This window comes from Psammomys obesus, unplaced genomic scaffold, assembly GCF_907164565.1.
Source record: "Psammomys obesus unplaced genomic scaffold, mPsaObe1.curated_primary_1811, whole genome shotgun sequence".
NCBI classification, from domain to species: Eukaryota; Metazoa; Chordata; class Mammalia; order Rodentia; family Muridae; genus Psammomys; species Psammomys obesus.
The window spans coordinates 42,156,924-42,175,307 of NW_026585504.1; the positions used below are offsets into that span (position 1 = coordinate 42,156,924).

General features: G+C 56.4%; 1 protein-coding gene across 1 annotated transcript; it reads right to left on the reverse strand.

The window, feature by feature from the left end:
* Positions 1-677: 677 nt before the first annotated feature.
* Positions 678-18,190, reverse strand: Mybpc3 (myosin binding protein C3). Its single transcript, XM_055602970.1, has 35 exons — positions 18,166-18,190; positions 16,916-17,182; positions 16,333-16,428; positions 16,141-16,248; positions 15,913-16,061; positions 15,484-15,601; positions 15,039-15,087; positions 14,853-14,882; positions 14,642-14,695; positions 14,410-14,512; positions 13,976-14,040; positions 13,581-13,744; positions 12,678-12,810; positions 12,438-12,440; positions 12,216-12,340; positions 12,032-12,137; positions 11,792-11,958; positions 11,401-11,566; positions 10,763-10,869; positions 10,608-10,637; positions 8,184-8,323; positions 7,885-7,965; positions 6,238-6,397; positions 5,669-5,773; positions 5,394-5,582; positions 4,390-4,524; positions 4,108-4,275; positions 2,858-2,946; positions 2,549-2,744; positions 2,218-2,357; positions 1,919-2,078; positions 1,687-1,823; positions 1,211-1,397; positions 990-1,028; positions 678-888 (listed from the first exon to the last, which is right to left on the reverse strand). The coding sequence occupies exons 1-34, from the start codon at positions 18,188-18,190 to the stop codon at positions 1,018-1,020; spliced, it is 3,963 nt and encodes a 1,320-aa protein (XP_055458945.1). The 3' UTR covers positions 678-888; positions 990-1,017.
* Positions 18,191-18,384: the final 194 nt, after the last annotated feature.

The window sequence follows — 18,384 nt, forward strand, 5'->3', positions numbered from 1 at the left end:
AGGTGCTACTCTACATTCCCTAACAAGTGTGATCAGGTGTGTCGTGATATGCCCCGGCCTCCACGGGGCCTGCGGTCCAGGGCTCTGTGCTCTTGGCCAAGTGTGCGTCTTACTTTGAGTAGAATGTAAAGTGGTGGTCCAGGTCAAACCTTCATGGGGCATCCATGCCGCAGGAAACCCTGAACACCCACTGAACCACCATGACACTTCTGAGACCTGCTGGACACAAGATTTGTAAGGACAAAGAAGGTTGTGATGTCCTGTCTGAGCTGGATGGAGTCATGCTTTCCTGTGTGAGACGTGGGTCTTAATGTAACCAGTGCAGCACAGGACTCCACTACCTTGCCCACCGTACAGCACCCAGCTGCCATGACCTGGGTTCCAGGAGGGAGGCTCATGGCTGTGCCAACAAAGGAACACCTATGGCTGCTCTTTCCATACTTTTGGGGAGACTCATATCCTCAATAGTGCTAATCAATGTCTCATAAATACAGGAAATTGTGTTCCCCTCTTTGGACAATGGCGTGCCTGCTAAGACCAAGCAAATGCCTATCTGCTTTCCTGTGGGGTGAACATGACGGACAGGAAACATCAGCCTCTGTGACAGCACTGATCTTTTATTGCCTTTACACAATGAGCCAGCCAGAAGGGCCTGTCCCCAGTCACCATTTCTGGGACCCACACACTTTATGCCCCCAAGATCAACAGCACTCCTGAGGAGCTCTGACGTCACTTTCCGCAGAGCCCAGCAGAGCTGCTTGGCATAACTGCTGAGAAGTCAGTCCTTCCAGTCCAGGATGCACACTTGCACACACATTCACACATGCAGTAGCGGAAAGGGGCACTCCTCCAGCTCCCTCTGGTACATAGGCTGGCACCCAGTTGCACCTGTAGCACAGGCTGACTTGTGAGTGAACAGAGGCCCCTTGAACCCCCATTTCCCGATAGCCATCCTAGGCCCTTAGTCTCAGGTGGTTTGGAATACATACCTAAGCCATCCCTGGGGAGCCAGCCTGGTTACTGAGGAACTGTAAGAGGCAAGGAGACAAGCCCTTTGTCTTCCCACTCTTCCAGAGGCCAAGATCCACTGAACATGCCAGGGTCGGCGCTCTAGCAGCCACAGGTGCTGCCTGGGCAAGGCGGCAGAGCCACGCCAGGGTCCCTGCTACTGTCCTGCTTTCCCCAAGCCCCGGCCCAGAAGGCTCCTCACCTCGCACCTCCAAGCGGCACTCACACTGTGCCTCGCCCTGCAGGTTGGTGGCTCTGCAGACATAGACCCCTCCATCGTAGGGGCAGGGCTTTCTGATCTCCAGGGTCAACACTCCCTGTTTGCTGAACATGCGGAACCGGGCATCTTCTCCCAGGTCCAGGCCATTCTTGAACCAGGAAATCTTGGGCTGTACATCAAGTAAAAAGAGGGAGAGAAGGAAAGCATCTTGGTGAGCGGCAGTGGTGGGAATTCAGAGGGACTATTCTAGAGGTTCCCACTGGAGCACCAGACTCAGCCCAAGGCTGAGAATGAACACAGAGCCGACATAAGGACGTCGGCCCCATTCAGGGGGAAGACTGGAAGATAGCCAGAGATGGGGCAAAGATGGTATACAAATTGGGGAAAGGACTACCCAAGGGGAGTCTAGTGTGCCAGCCTCCTGTCAGGCTAGCCCAGGACCTTGAGTCTCTCTCTACCTTAGGACTGCCCCGGACAGCGCAGCAGAGGATGGCATTATAGCCTGCAATGATGGAACGGTTTGCCAAGGGCTGGGTGAAGCTTGGAGCCTCAGAGAAGTCCAGGGCCTTGTACTTGGGCGGCTCATACGCGATGCCTGTTGGCAACAGGGTTTGGTACCAACCGGATCACCCCAAGCTCGGCTTCCCTCCCTTCCCCAGCTTCCCCGCAGTGGGAGCGAAGGTACAGCACCTGGTCTTGGGATAAAGACAGGCTCCTTGGTGGCAGCGGCTCTGTCGCTGGAACCCACCATGTTGTGGCTGAAGACCCGGAAGTAGTAGCCGTTGCCAATGACGAGCTCCGACACCACACACTGAGTGCGACGGTAATGCTCCAAAACGGTGAACCACTCCTGGAGGGCGTGAAGGAAGGCTCTCTGAGGGGCCTCTGCCTTTCTCGGGTACCCCTGGTGCCTCCAAACCAGACTAATGAATCGGGGGGCAAGGGTAAGGGGAGGGCTGCTGGACCTATGTGGAGGCCCCCAGGCTCACCATGGTCTTCTTGTCAGCTTTCTGCACAGCATAACCCCAGATCTCTGCATTCCCATCATCTTGGGGTGGCTTCCACTCCAGAGCCACATTGAAACCCCAAGTCTCGATGACCCGGAGATCCTGGGGAGGGCTTGGCTTGTCTGCAGGAAACAGATCTGATTGGATCACTGGACATCCTGAAGCTGCCCGAGCAGAAGCGGGGAGGGGGGGCGGGGTGCTAGCAAACAGGAGCCCCTCCGTCTAGCCACCTTCTGCAGGGGTTCTGAGCCGGGCTCCTAGGCTCAGGGACAGGAGACAAGCGTACTGAAAGGGAGGCTCCAGGGCCACCTACCCACAATCTCCAGGACCAGTGTGGCCTTGTCCTCCATGTTCTCAATGCGGACTGTCACCTGGTAGGTGCCAGAGTGGGCGCGGCGGGCGGCTCGGATGAACAGGATGGTGTCTGTGGGGCTGTTGCGGATGCTTACCTCCTCGCCTGCCAGTGGCTGCCCCTCTTTGGTCCAGGTCACTTGAGGCCGGGGTTTGCCCTAGGGGAGGTCAGCCAGCCCAACCCTGAGCTTCAGTCTCCACGAGGGTCGATGGCCCCAGGAGATCCTTTCTCTGTGGTTCCTCCTTCGGGATGGGGAAGGGGTCAACCTACCTGGAAAGGGATGAGGAGGTTCACAGGCTCCCCAACTTTCTTCTGGATGGTCTGGCGCAGGTGTCTGGGCAGTTGGAGCCGTGGTCGTTCTGTGGTAGGAGGGGGGCAGTTCAACAAGGGCCCTTCTAGAGTCCAGCCCTAATGATCCCACAGGTCCAGTCTCTTGAGGCAGGGCCCAGGGCTGTACTGAAAAGGAAGCTGCCCTGGGCAGGCCGCCCTCCTAACCCACCAGCAATTCCCGTGTGCGACACACTAAATGCCGTACACCGAGCCTTGGGATACTGCTATCATTGGGGGGAGGGGGAGGGTTCACTTTTTAGATTTATTTATGTCTATGGGCATTTTGCCTGTGTTTATGTGTGTGTACCAAGAGAGTACCTAGTACTTGTAGAGGTCAGAAAAGGGCCGTGTGTCCCCTGGAACTGGAGTTATGAATGGCTGTGAGGCACGCATATGGATGCCAAAGACCGAACTCTGGTCCTCTGCAAGAGCAGCAAGCACTCTTAACTGCTACATCATCTTTCCAGCCCTTGTTTTGTTTTCCAAGGAAGGGCTCACAGAGCCCAGACTGGTCACAGACGTCTCATCCTCCTGCCTCCACCTCTAAGTGCCAGGATTACGGGTGTACGCCACTATGTTCAGCTGCACTGAGCATAGAGGGTAAGGATGAGGGTAAGGAAGTTACTTAGAGTGACCCATCTTGTAAAATGTGAGTAAAGGGTGTGGTTCTAGGCTTCTGGGACCTCTTCCCAGGACTTCAGTTTGTTGCTTCTTTCCAACCTAGAGAACCAATCCTTCCACCTTTGTTGAGGTAAAGAACGGGAGAATGAACCAGGCACGAGTGGCACACACCTTTAATCCCAGCTCTCTGGAGGCAGAGGCGGTCTGTAAGTTTGAGGCCAGCCAGGACTACATAGAGACCATGTCTCAAACAACAACAACAAAAACAAGCAACAGAAGAATGGAAAGTGTGCCTCGAGTGACCCTAAGTGGCCCTGAGGAGCCTCACTGTCCAGTTCTGTGGACTGTACCTGTGTGCTGGAGCTGACAATGAGGACATGGAAGCTTTAGCCTACATTGTTCCTGCTCCAGAACTAGGGGCTGATGGGAAAACCAAAAGAGCCCAAGGCAGAGATGGAGGCTCTGACCCTTTCTGCCCCCGCGCCTGCCCACTAAAGCCCACGCCTCTGGCAGGCTCTCCTCGATTGGGAAAGGAAAAGTGTCGGGCCCTGTAGCAGGAGGGCACTCACGCAGTATCTCCCGCACGGTCACTGGCTCCTTGGTGATGACAGGGGCTCCAGGCCCTGCCACATTGTGTGCCCGCACCCGGAACAGCAGCCGTGCTCCAGTGGGGAGGTCCTTCACCAGCAGCGAAGTGCGCTCCGTCAGCCCCTGCTGAGCAGCTTTCCACTCAGAGCCTGGGTGTGGGCACCGAGGGGGAGAGGCAAAATCACACCTCACTTCGCTAGCACCTTCTGAGGGCCGGCCAGAGTCCAGCAGGGTGTTGAGGCTGGCCCGGGGGCAGTACTCACAGCCTTCTTGGCAGTACTCCACACTGTAGCCATCCAGGCCCCCTGCCCCCACACGCTCTGGAGGCCGCCACTTGAGGGACACGGTGGTGTCGGACACATCCTCCACACTCAGGTGGTTTGGTTCACCGGGGGGGCCTGCACAGAGACAGGTAAAGAGGGTCTGAGTGCCAGGCAGGGAAGATGCCATGCGTATCCAGGACCTCAGCTGTCCACTAATCTCCTAGCCAGGGCTTCCCTTCTGCTGACTTCCAAGCCCTTCCAGGGAACACTCCATCTGCATTAATACACGTCTCTGGATTGACTCACAAACCAAGAGCAGTTATGAAAGAAGGACTCAAAAGAGAGCCTGGGAGCCAAGAGGACACGAGGAGGCGGAAAGAACTCGCCTTTCAGTGTAAGCAGTGCTACAAGAGTAAGAGAAAGCCAAAAGCTATCCTGAAATGAGGGAATTTCCTGGCCAAGTACAGTCAGGTGAGTTACACAAACCAGAAATTAGTTCCTGGGGGGAAAAAAAAAAGCTGCAGGATGGTGTTGTGACTCATCCATTGTAGGGGCTTGTTTCTCTTGCAGAGGACTAGGGCTCAGTTCCCGGCACCCATGTGGCGACTCACAGCCTCCTGTAACTCCATTTCCAGGAGATCTGATACCTACTTGTGGCCTCAGAGGGGTGGCATGTGTTTTCAATCCCAGCACTGGGAAGGCGGAGGAAAGTGGATCTCTGCGAGTCTGAGGCCAGCCAGGGCTACGTAAGTGAAATCCTGTCTCAAAACAGGGAGAGGTGTAGCTCGCACTCACTAGAGTGTCCGTTCTACCAGTGAGGCGACCCTGAGGTCATTCAACTTGTCCAGCCTGAGTTTCCTCATCTGTAATGCAAGACAAGTGTGCGCACGCACACCACTACAGACCATGCCTGCAAAGGCCTGACGCAGAGGTCACCCATCAGCTAAGAGGCTGCTACCATCCGCCCCTTGGCCCAGGGCATTCTGGGAGTTGAGCGTATTCACCAATAGGCATGAAGGACTGAGAGGCAGGGCTGGGCCTGGACATTCCCACAGCGTTGACCGCGTAGACCCTCATCTCGTAGGCTACGCCCTCGATCATGCGCCTGGCCTCGTGGCTCAGCTCCTTCAGCAGGTCGAAGTTGAGCCGCATCCACCGGTAGCTCTTCTTCTTCTTGCGCTCCAGGATGTAACCTGGGAGAGGAGAGGAGAGCTCGGGTCTGTGGCCCTTCGCTCGGGGAACAGCAGCCTTTGGGCCGTCCCTGCGCCCTGGCACTCACCCAGGACCGGCTGCCCACCGTCATAGGCAGGCGGTGCCCACTGCACGGTGCAGGAGTCCTCGCCCACGTTGCTGATGGTTGGGGCTGCCGGAGCGTCTGGCACATCTGGGTGGGGAAGGGGAACCGCGTCAGCTCTGGCCCGAGGCCTCGCCCACCCCTTCTCTTCACCACCCCATCTACCCCACCACCAACAGAGTCAATGTAACCTAGAATCTTACTCCTGATGGCCCACTGTTCGTTGTCACCTCGTGGCCCGGCTCCAATGGGCTACATCCGCCTGACCCCACCCAGGCCTCCAGAACACAATGATTTGTCCTAGGCTCGTTCCTCCCAGAGAACTGTCAGTGCCACACACACTGACATGTCTACACATCCATCTCCCCTTCAGCCAGGGCTCCTCTCGGGCAGAAAAAAAAGTCCCAGTCATTACCACTGCCTGCTTTAGAGTGTCCCCTTAGGGTGCTAATGGTTGAATAACTAAATGGTGAGTAGCTGATGGGCACTCCCCAGTGTTCTGTGAACAGATGGGCCCCTCTGTAGTGGCCTGTGCTCTCCCGCCGGGAGCTCACCGATGACCTTGACTGTGAGGTTGACCTGGTCCTCCCCCACGGGGTTCTTTACTGTGACAGTGTAGACGCCTTCGTCTTCCTTCTCCGCCCCTTCAACTGTGAAGACACTGCGGTCTTTAGTGGTCTCCACGCGGACCCTGCCCTCAGACTCACACAACAGCTGAAAGGGGGAGAGAGAGAGAGAGAGTTGGGGTCAAGGCCCAAGTCAGACCCCAGCCTGCACAGTAGCCATCAGCCCTTCGCTGAGAGGGAAGGTCAGTTCAGGGTCTGTGGGAGGTGTGGGGTACAGCCTGGGTGCAAACCGCACCCCTGAAAATGATTAGTTTCAGTGTGACACCACAGGCGTGACACAGGCCAGGGGCTCAGACTCTAGTTTTATCACGGAACGTAGCCCCTTGTGTGTCAGTTTCCCTGTCTGTCAAGTGGGAAGAATGTGACTCCCACAGAGCTCTTGTGAAGCTTCAGGAAGACCACCAGACCAGCAGCGACACAGAGGAGAGAGACAGAACTGGGCCATGCCAGGCAGCTGCCCTGGCATCAGAGTGTGAGGGAATCCACTCGCACACAGCCAAGGTCAGCCCTAGGGACACACGATCTCAGACCAATAAGGAAGTGTCCTTCCTGCTGGCTAGCATTCAGAGAGTCAGGGGAGCTGTGCAGGTTGTTCGGGGAGAAAAGTTATCAACGGGCTTACTTGCACTGAAGCCTGCATGCCAAGATACCAGCCTGGCAGGCAAGGGGTCCCTGGTGCCCTGGCATGGCTCTGTTAGGATCTGAGGCCTGCTCCACAGAAGGGAATGCTGTGTCTGCTACAGTAATCCTGATCAAAAGCGCCTATGGCTGAGGAGATCATAGGCCCCAGAGCTGAGCCTGCCATTGTTATTTTACTAAATGGTCACATCGTCTGTCGATTGCCTTCTAAAGGTTTATGACTCTACCCCAGAGAACGTATGAGCTAGGGGATGGGAAGAGTGCCGTGAAATGCCACCTTCTGGCCTCGCCACCACTGTGGCAGTCGCCTGTGGCTGCCTGCACTTGGTAAAGCCAGCTAGAAGTCTGAGGCAGTGGAGGCGGTGCTCTCTGAGGCCCACCCTGACTGAGGCGCTGTTGGGAGGAGGTCGCTGGTAGGTTGCTCTTGCTCATGGGTGGGCACAGACTCAGGCACGTTTCGGCAGCCCAAATTGAACTCAGTGTGTTAGAGAAAAATGAAAAAGTGAGCACTCCTGAGGCAGAGGCAAGCGGGTGTATGAGTTCTGAGGCCAGCCTGGTCTACTCGGGGAGTTGCATGTCAGCCAGAGCTGCATAAGGCCCTGTCTAGAAAAAGAAGAGGAGAAGGGAAGGGATATCAGGAAGGGATATTGGGAGTTGGAGGGTTAAAATGGCAGGCATGCTCATATTTCATCGTGAATATGTATTAAATTTTCAAGAATAAAGGAAAATATTACTAAAAAGGATAAGGGGGGAGGGGAATGAGGCAGGGATCCAGGGCCCATTCCTAGCAAAGTCAAGGGCACCAGCACCTCGATGAGGGGTCTGGCAGTCCCCGCCCTCTGCCCGCCTCGAGAGCCCAAAAGGTCGCTCCTCAGAGTAGATACCATGTGTAGAGAAGAGTGAGGACCACAGGCCAGAGCCCAACTTCAATCTTACCTTCTTATCAAACACCCACTCCTCGTCGGCATCTGCACCTCCTGGGGCTTCTGGGGGTGGCCCAGCTGGGGCCTTCTTTCCCTGGGAACAGGATGGACCGGAATTACCGATAGGGGTGCTGAGCCAGCTTTTCTTCCGTTCCCCACCGTGCCTCCCCCCATGCTCTGCCTTCTGGCCAGTGACTGGGACTTAGGACAGCAGGGAGTAGTGTCGGGTATGGTGTGGAGCAGAGCTTAACACTCATCTGATCCCACACCCCCATTGTACAGGTAGGGAAACTGAGGAAGGAGCCACAGTACCTGTGTGATAGTCTTCTGCCAGACCACAGTGGGAGCAGGGTCCCCGGAAATAGGGACATCCAGGCGTAACTTGTTGCCAGCCACAACCACAATGGTGTCTGGCATGCTGCCGGGACAGTCCAAGTGGATCTTGGGAGGCTCTGTATGGAAGGGTACAGTTCAGAGAAAAGGAGGCAGAGGAGGTACAGCGGTGCTTGGTGGATGCTGGGACCTCATGTCCCCGATTGTTGGTTTTTATCAATTCCGTCTAAGCATAATTTGTGTACAAGAAAAAGATATATGTTTCAGTATAGTTCGTCCCTATAGGATTTTTTGGTTTGGTTTAAGACAGGGTCTCAGCCAGGCATAGTGGTGCATGCCTCTAATCCCAGCACTTGGGAGGCAGAGACAAGTGAGCTAAGACAGCCTCGTCTACATAGCAAGGGCAACCAGAACTATATAGAGGGACCCTGTCTCAAAAGGCAAAAGAAAAGAAAACAACAACAAAATAAAAACCTCAGGACCTCCCTAGCCTAGTCCAGACGACCTGCCTCAGCCTCCCATGAACTGTGCAAGGTCTATGCAAAGGCACGGAGAGCAAACTGCACCTCAGTGCGGCACCCACCATCGTGACCATAACATGTGCCATTAAACGTGCACACGTGACAGGCAGGCGGGCGGGCGGGCCACAGTGTGCATACAGTCAGAGGGCGTCGGTGGAACTGGTTTCCTCCTTTACGTAGGCGCTAAAGAGCGAGCTCAGGTTCCAGGCTTATGTGACAAGCGCCTTTTCCTCTCTGAGCTTTCTCACCAGCCCCGACTTGAGACACACTGGTGTGACTACCAACCCAAACAAGATCTAGAACCTTCCATCGCGCCCAGGAACTCCCTTGGGGAGTTCATAACATCCTGGTGACCTAGGATCACACCCCTCCCGGCCTTCGAGAATACCAGATACCCTGCCAGAAAAAAAGAGGGCATACAAGTCAGGAATGCTTGTATTAAACAGGTCCAAGATCGGGGAGGGGGGCCTTCGACACACTAACCCACCTTCTGAGGTGATCAGTGTTCAATGCTTCCAAATGGACTTAATCGTGAAGACTTCCCTACGTGCGCCGAGAATGCTGAGTGACCCCACGCTGGACACCAGTGAGCTGGAGGAAGCCCTAGCCTGAGGTGGTCTCCTAAAGTTAGGATTGTGAAATGCCCAGATAAATTTTAATGGTAAAGAAAATAAGTGCTGGTGGTGGCGGTGCACACCTTTGATCCCAGCACCTGGGAGGCAGAGGCAGGAGGATCACTAGTTCAAGGCCAGCCTGGTCTACAGAGGGAGTTCCAGTCAGGACAGCCTGACACAGAGAAACCATGTCTCGGGAAAGCAAAGGAAGGAAGGAAGGGAGAGAGGGAGAGAGGAAGGAAGGAAGGAAGGAAGGAAGGAAGGAAGGAAGGAAAGGTATGTTCGACGAAAGGAGAGGCGGGCAAACACCTCACGGCGGTGGCGCCGTCCCTGAGAAGGACACGCTGTCATCTTTCATTTCAGTCCTGAGTAAATCAGGCCCAAAGAGATGACTCAGTTGGCAAAATAAGATTTGAGTTTGATGCTCAGAACCCATAAAGAAAAGCCAGATGTGCACAGTGCAGTCCTTGCGCTGGAAAGGTGGAGACAGGCGGGTGCCTGGGGCTCCCTGGGCGGCCACCTGACCTCACCCAATCAGTGGGCCCCAGTCCCAGTGAGAGCCTCAGAGTGGACAGGGCCTGAGGAATACCACCTAAGGATGACTCTGGGAGCCGCAGGCCCCCACCCCCACCCCTGTGTGCATGCGTGTGAATCCACCTGCACAGACACGAACGTGTACACACACACAGGCCAGAGAGTTATAAATGGGCCTGTGGTCATGGGTGCTGGAGATAGGTCGTGCTGGATAGATTTCCGTCCACTTGACACAGACTGTAGTCATCTGAGAGGAGGAAACCTCTATTGCGAAAATGCCTCCATGATGTCACACTGTGGGGTAGCCAGTCAGTGTCTTCTTGGTGATTGATGGGGGAGGCTCAGACCATTGTGGGTGGGGCCTCCCCTGGGCTGGGACTCCTCCTACGTTCTATAAGAAAGCAGGCTGAGCAAGCCACAAGGAGCAAGCCAGTAAGCAGCCCCCCTCCACGGCCTCAGCATCAGCTCCTGCCTCCGGGTTCCTGTCCTGCTGGAATTCCTGTCCTGGCTTCCTTCAGTGATGGACCACAATGTGGAAGTATATGCCAAATGAACCCTTTTCTCCTCAACTTGCTTTTTCGTCGTGGTGTTTTGTCACAGCAATAGAAACCCTGAGACATGGGTCTTAGGTTCAGATCTTTGCCATCCCTGTGTCTGGAGTGGGAAGGAGTCAGGGTTGGGTGGCGTGGGGAAGGAGACAAGCCTGAGTTGGCACAAAGGGTCCCGAGACTCACCCTGCCTAGGCACGAAGTCAATCTTGACCTCTGAAAGAGAAGAAGAGCAAGGAACTCTAAGCGAAAGGAAGGGCTCAGACACAGGGCATCCTGCTCATGTCCCCAGCACGCACACACACACACACACACACACGCCACACACAGCACTAGCTCACCCATGAAGTGAAGCTTGGCAGACAGGTTGCAAGCAAACCCTTCAGGCACAAAGCTGTAGTCAGCCTCGTCGTCAGGTGTGACGTCATCAATGGTCAGTTTGTGGACCCTGAAGGGCAGTGGTAAGTCAAAGGACCGCTACTGAGTCACACAATCCAGGCTTCTCCATACACCACCTGACCTCAGGAGACTGTGCCTTGCTGTGGCTCCTTGGTGTGTGTGTATGTGTTTTGTTTTGTTTTTTTTCTCTAATTTCATGTTCTCCAGCTCCCTCATGGGTTTTCTGAAGTCAACAGTGCAAGAGTCGGCACGGGGGTGGGAGGGTCATCACCATGGTGGGGACCCCTGATCTGGGTGATCTCTGTGAGCTGAGCCCAGCACAGCCCCCACAGGCTCTGGGATGAGCCAGCACCTTCCTCCTCAGTGGCCTCCTGCCGAGGCTGGGCACAGCTGAGGGCAGGGCAGGGCGCCTCACCCTGCCTGTCTCACACACTCCTTGCCTCTGTACCTCTGGCCCTCTGTCTTGGGAGACTCTCCCGTGATTTCCTCCCCTGTAATTTTGTCTTCCCATCTCTCTCTCTCTCCTGCTGTCATGCGCCGTCTGGCCTTTTCCCCTTGGCCTGCCTCGTTTTTCACTCACCGCCCAATGTGGGACACCTTTATGCGGCTGTCAGGCACCAGCTCCTTCCCGTTCTTCAGCCACACCCCGCGTATGTTCTCATCGGAAACCTCACACTTAAACACGGCCTGGTCCTTGGCGCCCACCGCCAGGTCGGCGATGCTCTGGTAGACCTCCAGCTTCTTCTCTGGGGATGGACAGAGCCTATGAGCTCAGGAGGAATGGGCTCGTAGAGTGGACCTCTGTGGGGCAGGCTGGGGGGGGGGGTGACGTGGACCAGGCCCACACGGCCCTCCTGACGCTTCCTGCAGTGCTCAAGTCAGCACACCCCCATCTTACAGACAGACTGGAAGACGAGCCCAAAGCCTGTTCCTTCCACGTGGCCAGCCTTGCTGGGGCCTGGGGCCCTCACCTTGCACAATGAGCTCAGCCAGGGCCTGGCCCCCGCTCGTGCGTACTGCGTAGTGGCCTGCGTCCCCCGGGGTCGCCTCGTTGATGATCAGGTGGTGCTTCCTCCCGTCCTTCTTGAACCGGTATTTGAAGGTCTCCTCCCGAGTCAGCTCCACCCCGTCTTTCAGCCTGACCGGACAATGGACAATGTCCCCATTCTCCAGCCCCACCTGGCCGCTCACACCCACACCCCTGCACTCACCATTTGACTTGGGCCCCTTCCTCTGAGACCTCACACTCGAATTCCACACGCTGTCCCACCGTCACCAGCTGGTCTTCCAGGGCCCGCGTGATCAGCACCGGGGGCTCTGTCCAGGGAGGGACAACATGAAGGCTGGTCCCCTGTGCTCCCCTTTCCTCCCAGGGCTCCCTGGGCCCGGGCCCACCTTTGACAAAGAGCTCCGTGCTGCACTTCTCGGCTCCCACCACACACTGGTAGGCCGCATCGTCAGCCAGCGAGCACTGGCTGATGGTCAGGGTGCGCTTGGTCCCAATGGACTCGAAGATGTACCTGGGCAGGGCACAGGGGCATGTCAGGGGAGCCCTACCGAGCTCCGTGCTCTTCACAAACCCCATGCCTGCTTCGGGCTGTCAAGGAGGACACTTACTTGCTATGAAACAGAAGGAGCCGTCGCCGTGTTCCACATAGAAGGAAGAGAGAGAGAGAGAGATGGGCTAAGTCAAATGACCTAGAATTAGGAGTGGGGAGGAGATGGGGGAAGACACAAACAGGACTAGGAGCCAGAGTCAAAGAGATAGATAGATAGATAGATAGATAGATAGATAGATAGATAGAGAGGACAGTGCAGCTCTCTCCTAACCCCAGGGCCAGACCCCGCCCACCACACCTGCCACTCATCTGGATCTCCTGTCCATTCTTAAGCCACTTGACCTCGGCGTCTGGGTCGGCCAGTTCCACAGTAAGCCGGATCTTGTGGCCTTTGTTTACCTGGTATGCAGGCTCCAGCTTCTTCTGAAAGGCTGAAGCCCACATCTCAGGCCAGCCACCCCCAATGTCCACCCCACCCCCAGGCCCAGCAGCCACCACAGGTGCCGGCATCTTCCTTGCTCAGCTGTGTCTCCCTGCCACACCCTCTGGGTTTCTGTAATGACTGTGTCTCCTCATCTCTGTTCTGTACCTATCCATCTGTTTGTCTGGCTCTGCATTGTCTTTTCTGAGGTTCCTTCCAACTGCTCAGCTCTCGGGCAGGGTTAGAGGCGTCCAGCAAGACGGAATCTTATCACGAGGACTAGGAATATAACACATGCCCTTCTCTTTCTCTTGTTAATGCCAAGCCTCATTTTAGCATCCCTACAGCTTCCATTCCCTTAGAGCTTAGAGAGACATGGCGAGTGACCTAAGGCCCCAACCCTGCTGATCTGTGGAGGAGTCTGGAGCCCAGGCCCACCTCACAACAATGGTTCCCCTTGTAGCCAGCTCTGCTGCTGAAGACTGCTCAAGCCTACGGGTACTCAGGCTGGCCTGGTTTTCCTCACTTGTTAAAGTGAACCAATACTATCCCTGTAAGGTGGTGCTGTTGGGAGAGTTAAATTAGGCAATCATGGAGAACATGCAGTGCTCCTTGCTTCGCTGCTAATCTGTCCTTTTCACGACCGCTGCTCCCTGTCTTGCCCCTAAGGGCTCCCTCAGCCCATACTGCGGGCTTTTGTGTGGCTCTCTGGCCCAGCAATTGTCCTGTGTTGGGAGCTAGCTGGCGCCTCCTCCTTTCCTGTGTGTGGGAAGGGCTGACCTGTGCTCTTCTTCTCGTCTCGCTTCATGCCCCTGAGTCTCTTCAGCATGCCTCGCAGGTCTGTGACTCCGTGCTGGAAGGCGATGCGCTCGTACTCCGATGGTGGGGCCTGTCTCAGGATCTCCCACACGTCCTCTTCAGCAGGGGCCTCCAGCTTGGAGTCCCTGTGTCCCACAGCCCACCGGGAAGCTTAAGGCAGTTCCTCTTGTCCCTTCCTGGGACAGGGGTTCCTGGACACAGAATGAGGGCCTGCCCCTGCCCCCTTCTCTTCCCTCTGCTCCTCTACCCTATTCTCTACTCCCTTCCCCTACCCTCCCTCCCAGTCTTGGGGGTTGAACCAGGGAGGTCTCGGGCTGGAGGTGCTGAAGAGGGCTCTGAGGCTGTTGGACACTCACCTCCGGAAACTGCTGCTCCAGATAAGGAAAAAGTACAGGGACACATTAGAAGTCTGGACGCCTTTCTGCCAAGACCGGGGCCCTACCCAGGGCCTCCACTCCCTCGCTCTTCCCCGTACTGTGCCCTACTTTTCAAGGCCGGTTTCTCATTCTTCTCAACACCAGAGATGGCAGCAGGCCCACTCCAAGCCCCAGGACTATCACCCTAGTGGGTGTGTGTCACCCAACCCCAGCAGAAAGGGCACCCATCCCCAAAGCTAACATCCTCCTGCCCCAGAGCCTCCCAACCCCATTCCTTACTCTCTGGGCAGGAGCAGCAGCAGTAGCCATGAAGGGTGGATGGGGGGAGAGGGAAAGAGAGGACAGAAAAGGAAATGAAGTCAGGGGGCTGGGATAAGTCCTCATTGCTACAGCTTTGGGGAGCCTCTTCCTACTTCATGGAGTCCCGAGAGTCTACGGAAATGTTCTACTCCAGATCCAATACGGGGTTTGCGGGGCACACTGAGGATGACTATCAGGACATAACTCTTTTCCACACTGGGGTCAGTCCACTTGACAAGGCAACCAGCTCAGAGAGGCGCCTCGTCTTGTTCAGGGTCACACAGCCGGGAAACCTCAATGCCATGTCTAACTCTCTGCCCTGGAAGGTGAGACCCAAGGACTCACCTCTTCTTCAGCAGGGAACTGAAGTCCAGGGTCCCGGCATCTTCATGGCTGTCGCTATGGAAAGAGACCCCATGAAGCTTCACTAAAGAGCTAGAAGGGGCTTAGGGGGAAGAGTGGGAGGAAGGGACACAGCCAGACAGGGCTCCCTCCCATCTCCGTCAAATATACTCGGGGTCTGTGGACAGGACAGTTGGAGGACAGGAGGGGGTACCTGGTTCGCCGACCTGCTCCAGCCAGGCTCCTGTGAGGGTTAGACAGCCTCTTCAGTGACCCAGGGGCTTGCCCTTGCCCCTCAGAGACTTCAGGTCACATTCTCGTGTGCCCCACCTAAAACTCCAAAGGGCCTCAGCCTCTCACGCTGACCTCCCCCAACCCCTGAGGAGAGACAGCCACTCACGTGCGGCGGAAAGCCGATCTGAGGTCTAGCTCTCCAGAACCAATGGCCTCTGTGTATAAAGAGAGTGACGTGATGGGCGTGATGGGGGGCTGTGCTCAAGGAGTGGGGCCTAGGACTCCATCTTAACTTTTCCCAGGGTTTGAGTCCAAACAGGTGGGGCAGTTTGTCATCTCAGTCTCCACAGTGGCCTTCCTCCCGCTACCTCCCAGTTCACGGTCAAACTGAGTCAGGCAGGAGACATCAACAATGGAAGCAGAGCCCCACCCCTAACTTGCTTCTAAGCCTCCCACGACCCTGAAAGCATGGCTTTCACACCTCAGGTGATCAGCGCTGCTATCTGACCACAGCTAGCTACCCTCTTTAGTGTTGGGAGACAGAGACAAGTCCAAGGGACCAGGACCCATGAGGACCACAAGACCAGACAAGACCCCAGGGCCTCCCTCACCGTGGACAATGAGGTTGAAGTTGCAGCTGTCAAATTTGTCCTTGGTAGACACCTCACAGCGGTAGCCCCCCGCAGAAGTGACCTGCGCGTCTGTGATGTGCAGCTCGAACAAGTAGACCTGTGGGCAGGGGATAAGGGAAGTCGGGCGGGCAAGGCCCTGCATTCCTGAGAAGGATGGGTTTGGCAAAGCCTGCTGACCTCACTTCTCAGGGCTAACACCTGCGGAGATTTTGTGTAATTTACAGAAAGGATCCACCTTTCAAGACCCACAGCTGGGAATTCCAAGCAGGTGGCTGTTCTTCGGAGCTGCTTTGTGCAGCGCCCAGCTGGCGTGGGTGAATAGTTCAGCTCCGCCCTGCTCCCCGGTCTTCCAGGCCTCCCCACGCCCTGTCCTCCTGAGCTCGAGGTGTCCCTGGCCAGGGGTCCCACCTTGCTGGCTCGGTCATGGCTCTCGTGCAGCTGCAGGTGCTGGCCCACCTTGCTGCTCAGGTCCACCCACTTGCCCTTGAACCACTTGACCACAGGTGGTTTCAGGAGGCTGGCCCCAGCCACGCGGGCCGAGAAGACGATGCTGCCACCTACAGGAAAGATGTGGCAGGCTGAACAGGTGCGCCGGGGCTTCCCACACCACCACTGAGTGCAGAAGCCCCCACTCACCCACAGTCACCTCGCCATCCTGTGGCCGCATCAGAAAGAGGCCAATAGGGTCCTCAGTGGCTCCCTGACTCCCTGGGGCTGAGCCACCCGGAGTTACTGAGACTGACCCTGAGAAAGAAGGCTATTTAGACCCATCCCCGGACACCCCCCGACCCCCCATTGGCCTGTCCCTCATTACCCAGTCCCCTTCACCTTCAGGACTTGAGACATTTTCTTCCAACTCAGTGGCTGGAACAGGGGCTTCTTTGGGCGCCTCTGGGGCCTCTGAAGGGGTGGGAGCTGCCTTCTCTGGAGGAGCTGAGGTGACAGCATAGCACAGTTTCTAATCAGAGGCCCCCCTACACGCACCCTCTCTCAAACAGCAGACCCGTGTCCCATCGAAGCCGCATCTCACTTGTGCAGCAGCGTCCTGGTCTCCTTCAGCCACTGGGCCCGCTCCAAGAAGAGGAGCCAACCTGCCTCTCCTCTCACCTCCACGGGCAGATGGCCGCATGTCCAGATTTCTGCTCTGGACAGCTCTGAGATCCATCTGCTCTCTCTTTTCCGGGCTCTGGCCTTGAGCCAGCACCCCCCACCGCCACCACCGCCACCACCACCGAGCTCTTAGGATTCCCGCCAACACACATAGCTAGCCAATGTCTTATCTGGGGGTGACCAGACTCAGGGCCTGCTCGGAAAGGGCTGCAGCCACCGCTAAATGCCTAGAGAGAGCTTGGCGCAGAAGAGGGGAGCGCAGTTCATGGTGGGCCTCCGGGAGAGGTCAGCAAGCTCTTACCTGCCTCCATGACCTTGAGGTCAAACTTGACCTTCGAGGAGCCCGCAATGACCGCGTAGGAACCCTGGTCGTCAGGGCCCACGTCCCGCACGGTCAGGGTGTGCCGCTTGCCCTCTGCTGCCAAACCATACTTGTCACCGGTACCGATGTCACTGCCATCCCGCTGCCACCGCACCTTCATGCCTGACCGCTCCGTCTCAGCCTCGAACACTGCATCGCTGCCTGCGGTCACCTCCGTCGACCGTGGCTTCTTGCTGAAGGCTGACCCTGAAGAGCCGGGTGGAGACGGCAGGAGCTGGGCTCCCCTGTGCTCCACTGCTGACACCCTTCCTCACAAAGACTGTGGCGCACGCTCTGAGCCTCTCGTCTAATGCTCCAATAGGTCTACAGGGTAGGTGCAGCTGTATTTATGTCTCAGGTGAGAGTCGAGATTAACTGACAGAAGATCACAGGTGAAAGGGCTCGGGCTGTTGTCCTCACCACCACACAGGATGTTCCTACCTCATGCCAGGCAGCACCAGTGGTAGGCCCAGCCCCCTCTCCCACCCTGGGGCCCTTGGCAGGGTCCCCGGCACTCTGCCTACTAGGAAGATAGCTAAATTTGTCCTCTGAGGGCTTCCGACTAGGAAGGAACAGAGATAACACTAGCCAGGGAGCAGCAGGGGCTGGGGGCTGGGTCCCTGCCCCCGTGACCTCTGCAAGGGCACAGGCCTGGTCCAGGCCTTTAGCTACAGTTTCTCTGCCCTTTGCCTGTCCTTTCCCAGACAAGAGACGCAGTGTCCCCCCAACATCTGGAGTCAGCCGTGGCGTGAGTCCCCTGGTTCAGGCTCGTGCGCAGACACTCAGAGCTGGAAGGGATCATTACCCACCCCCACCCCCCACATACTGTTCAGAAACTGAGACCAGAATGTGCTCAGAGACTCAGTGAGCTGGCTTCACTGTAGCCTAAGTCTGAGCTCCTTGAAGCAAGGACTCTGGCTGAGGAAGAAAATACAGATCAAGACAGAATGGGGCTTTGACCCTGGTAACTTAGTGGGCTTCGTAGAGTCAACTCTCAGTGGTCCTGACACTAAGTTTATCCTCGAGCTCATCAGAGGGCTGGGGAAGAAAGCGTAGAGTTAGACTGAGACCGAAGAAGACTGCCCTGTCCCTTCCTGGGATCCACAGGCTTCATCCTCCACCAGGGCCTAGCCCTTCCCACAACCTGTGAATACCACTGCCCCAGAGCCAGCCCCAACCCATGGAGCTACCTGCTTTCTTCCCTGGCTCAGGCATCTTGAGAACAGTCTCCCCAGGCACTGAGTAGGTAAGGCCACCCAAGAAGGAACTGAACAGTAGCCTGTGTCCCCAGTATTTATGAGGACCACCCCCTCCCCAGCCCTGCTTATCTGTCTCCTGCTGCCACTTGCTAAATATAGACAAATTCCATCCAGCTGAGGTATCTCCATGGAAAAGATAGGGCCGATTGG

Coding starts and splice junctions, on each gene's coding strand:
- Mybpc3 (XM_055602970.1), bottom strand. CDS start 18,190: ATGCCTGAGCCAGGGAAGAAAGCAG. Junction 6,398..7,884: donor AGTGGGTGTTTGATAAGAAG/GTAAGATTGAAG, acceptor TCCCCCTTTCAG/CTGTTGTGTGAGTCTGAGGG. Junction 2,745..2,857: donor ACCTCCTCATCCCTTTCCAG/GTAGGTTGACCC, acceptor GACCTCCCCTAG/GGCAAACCCCGGCCTCAAGT.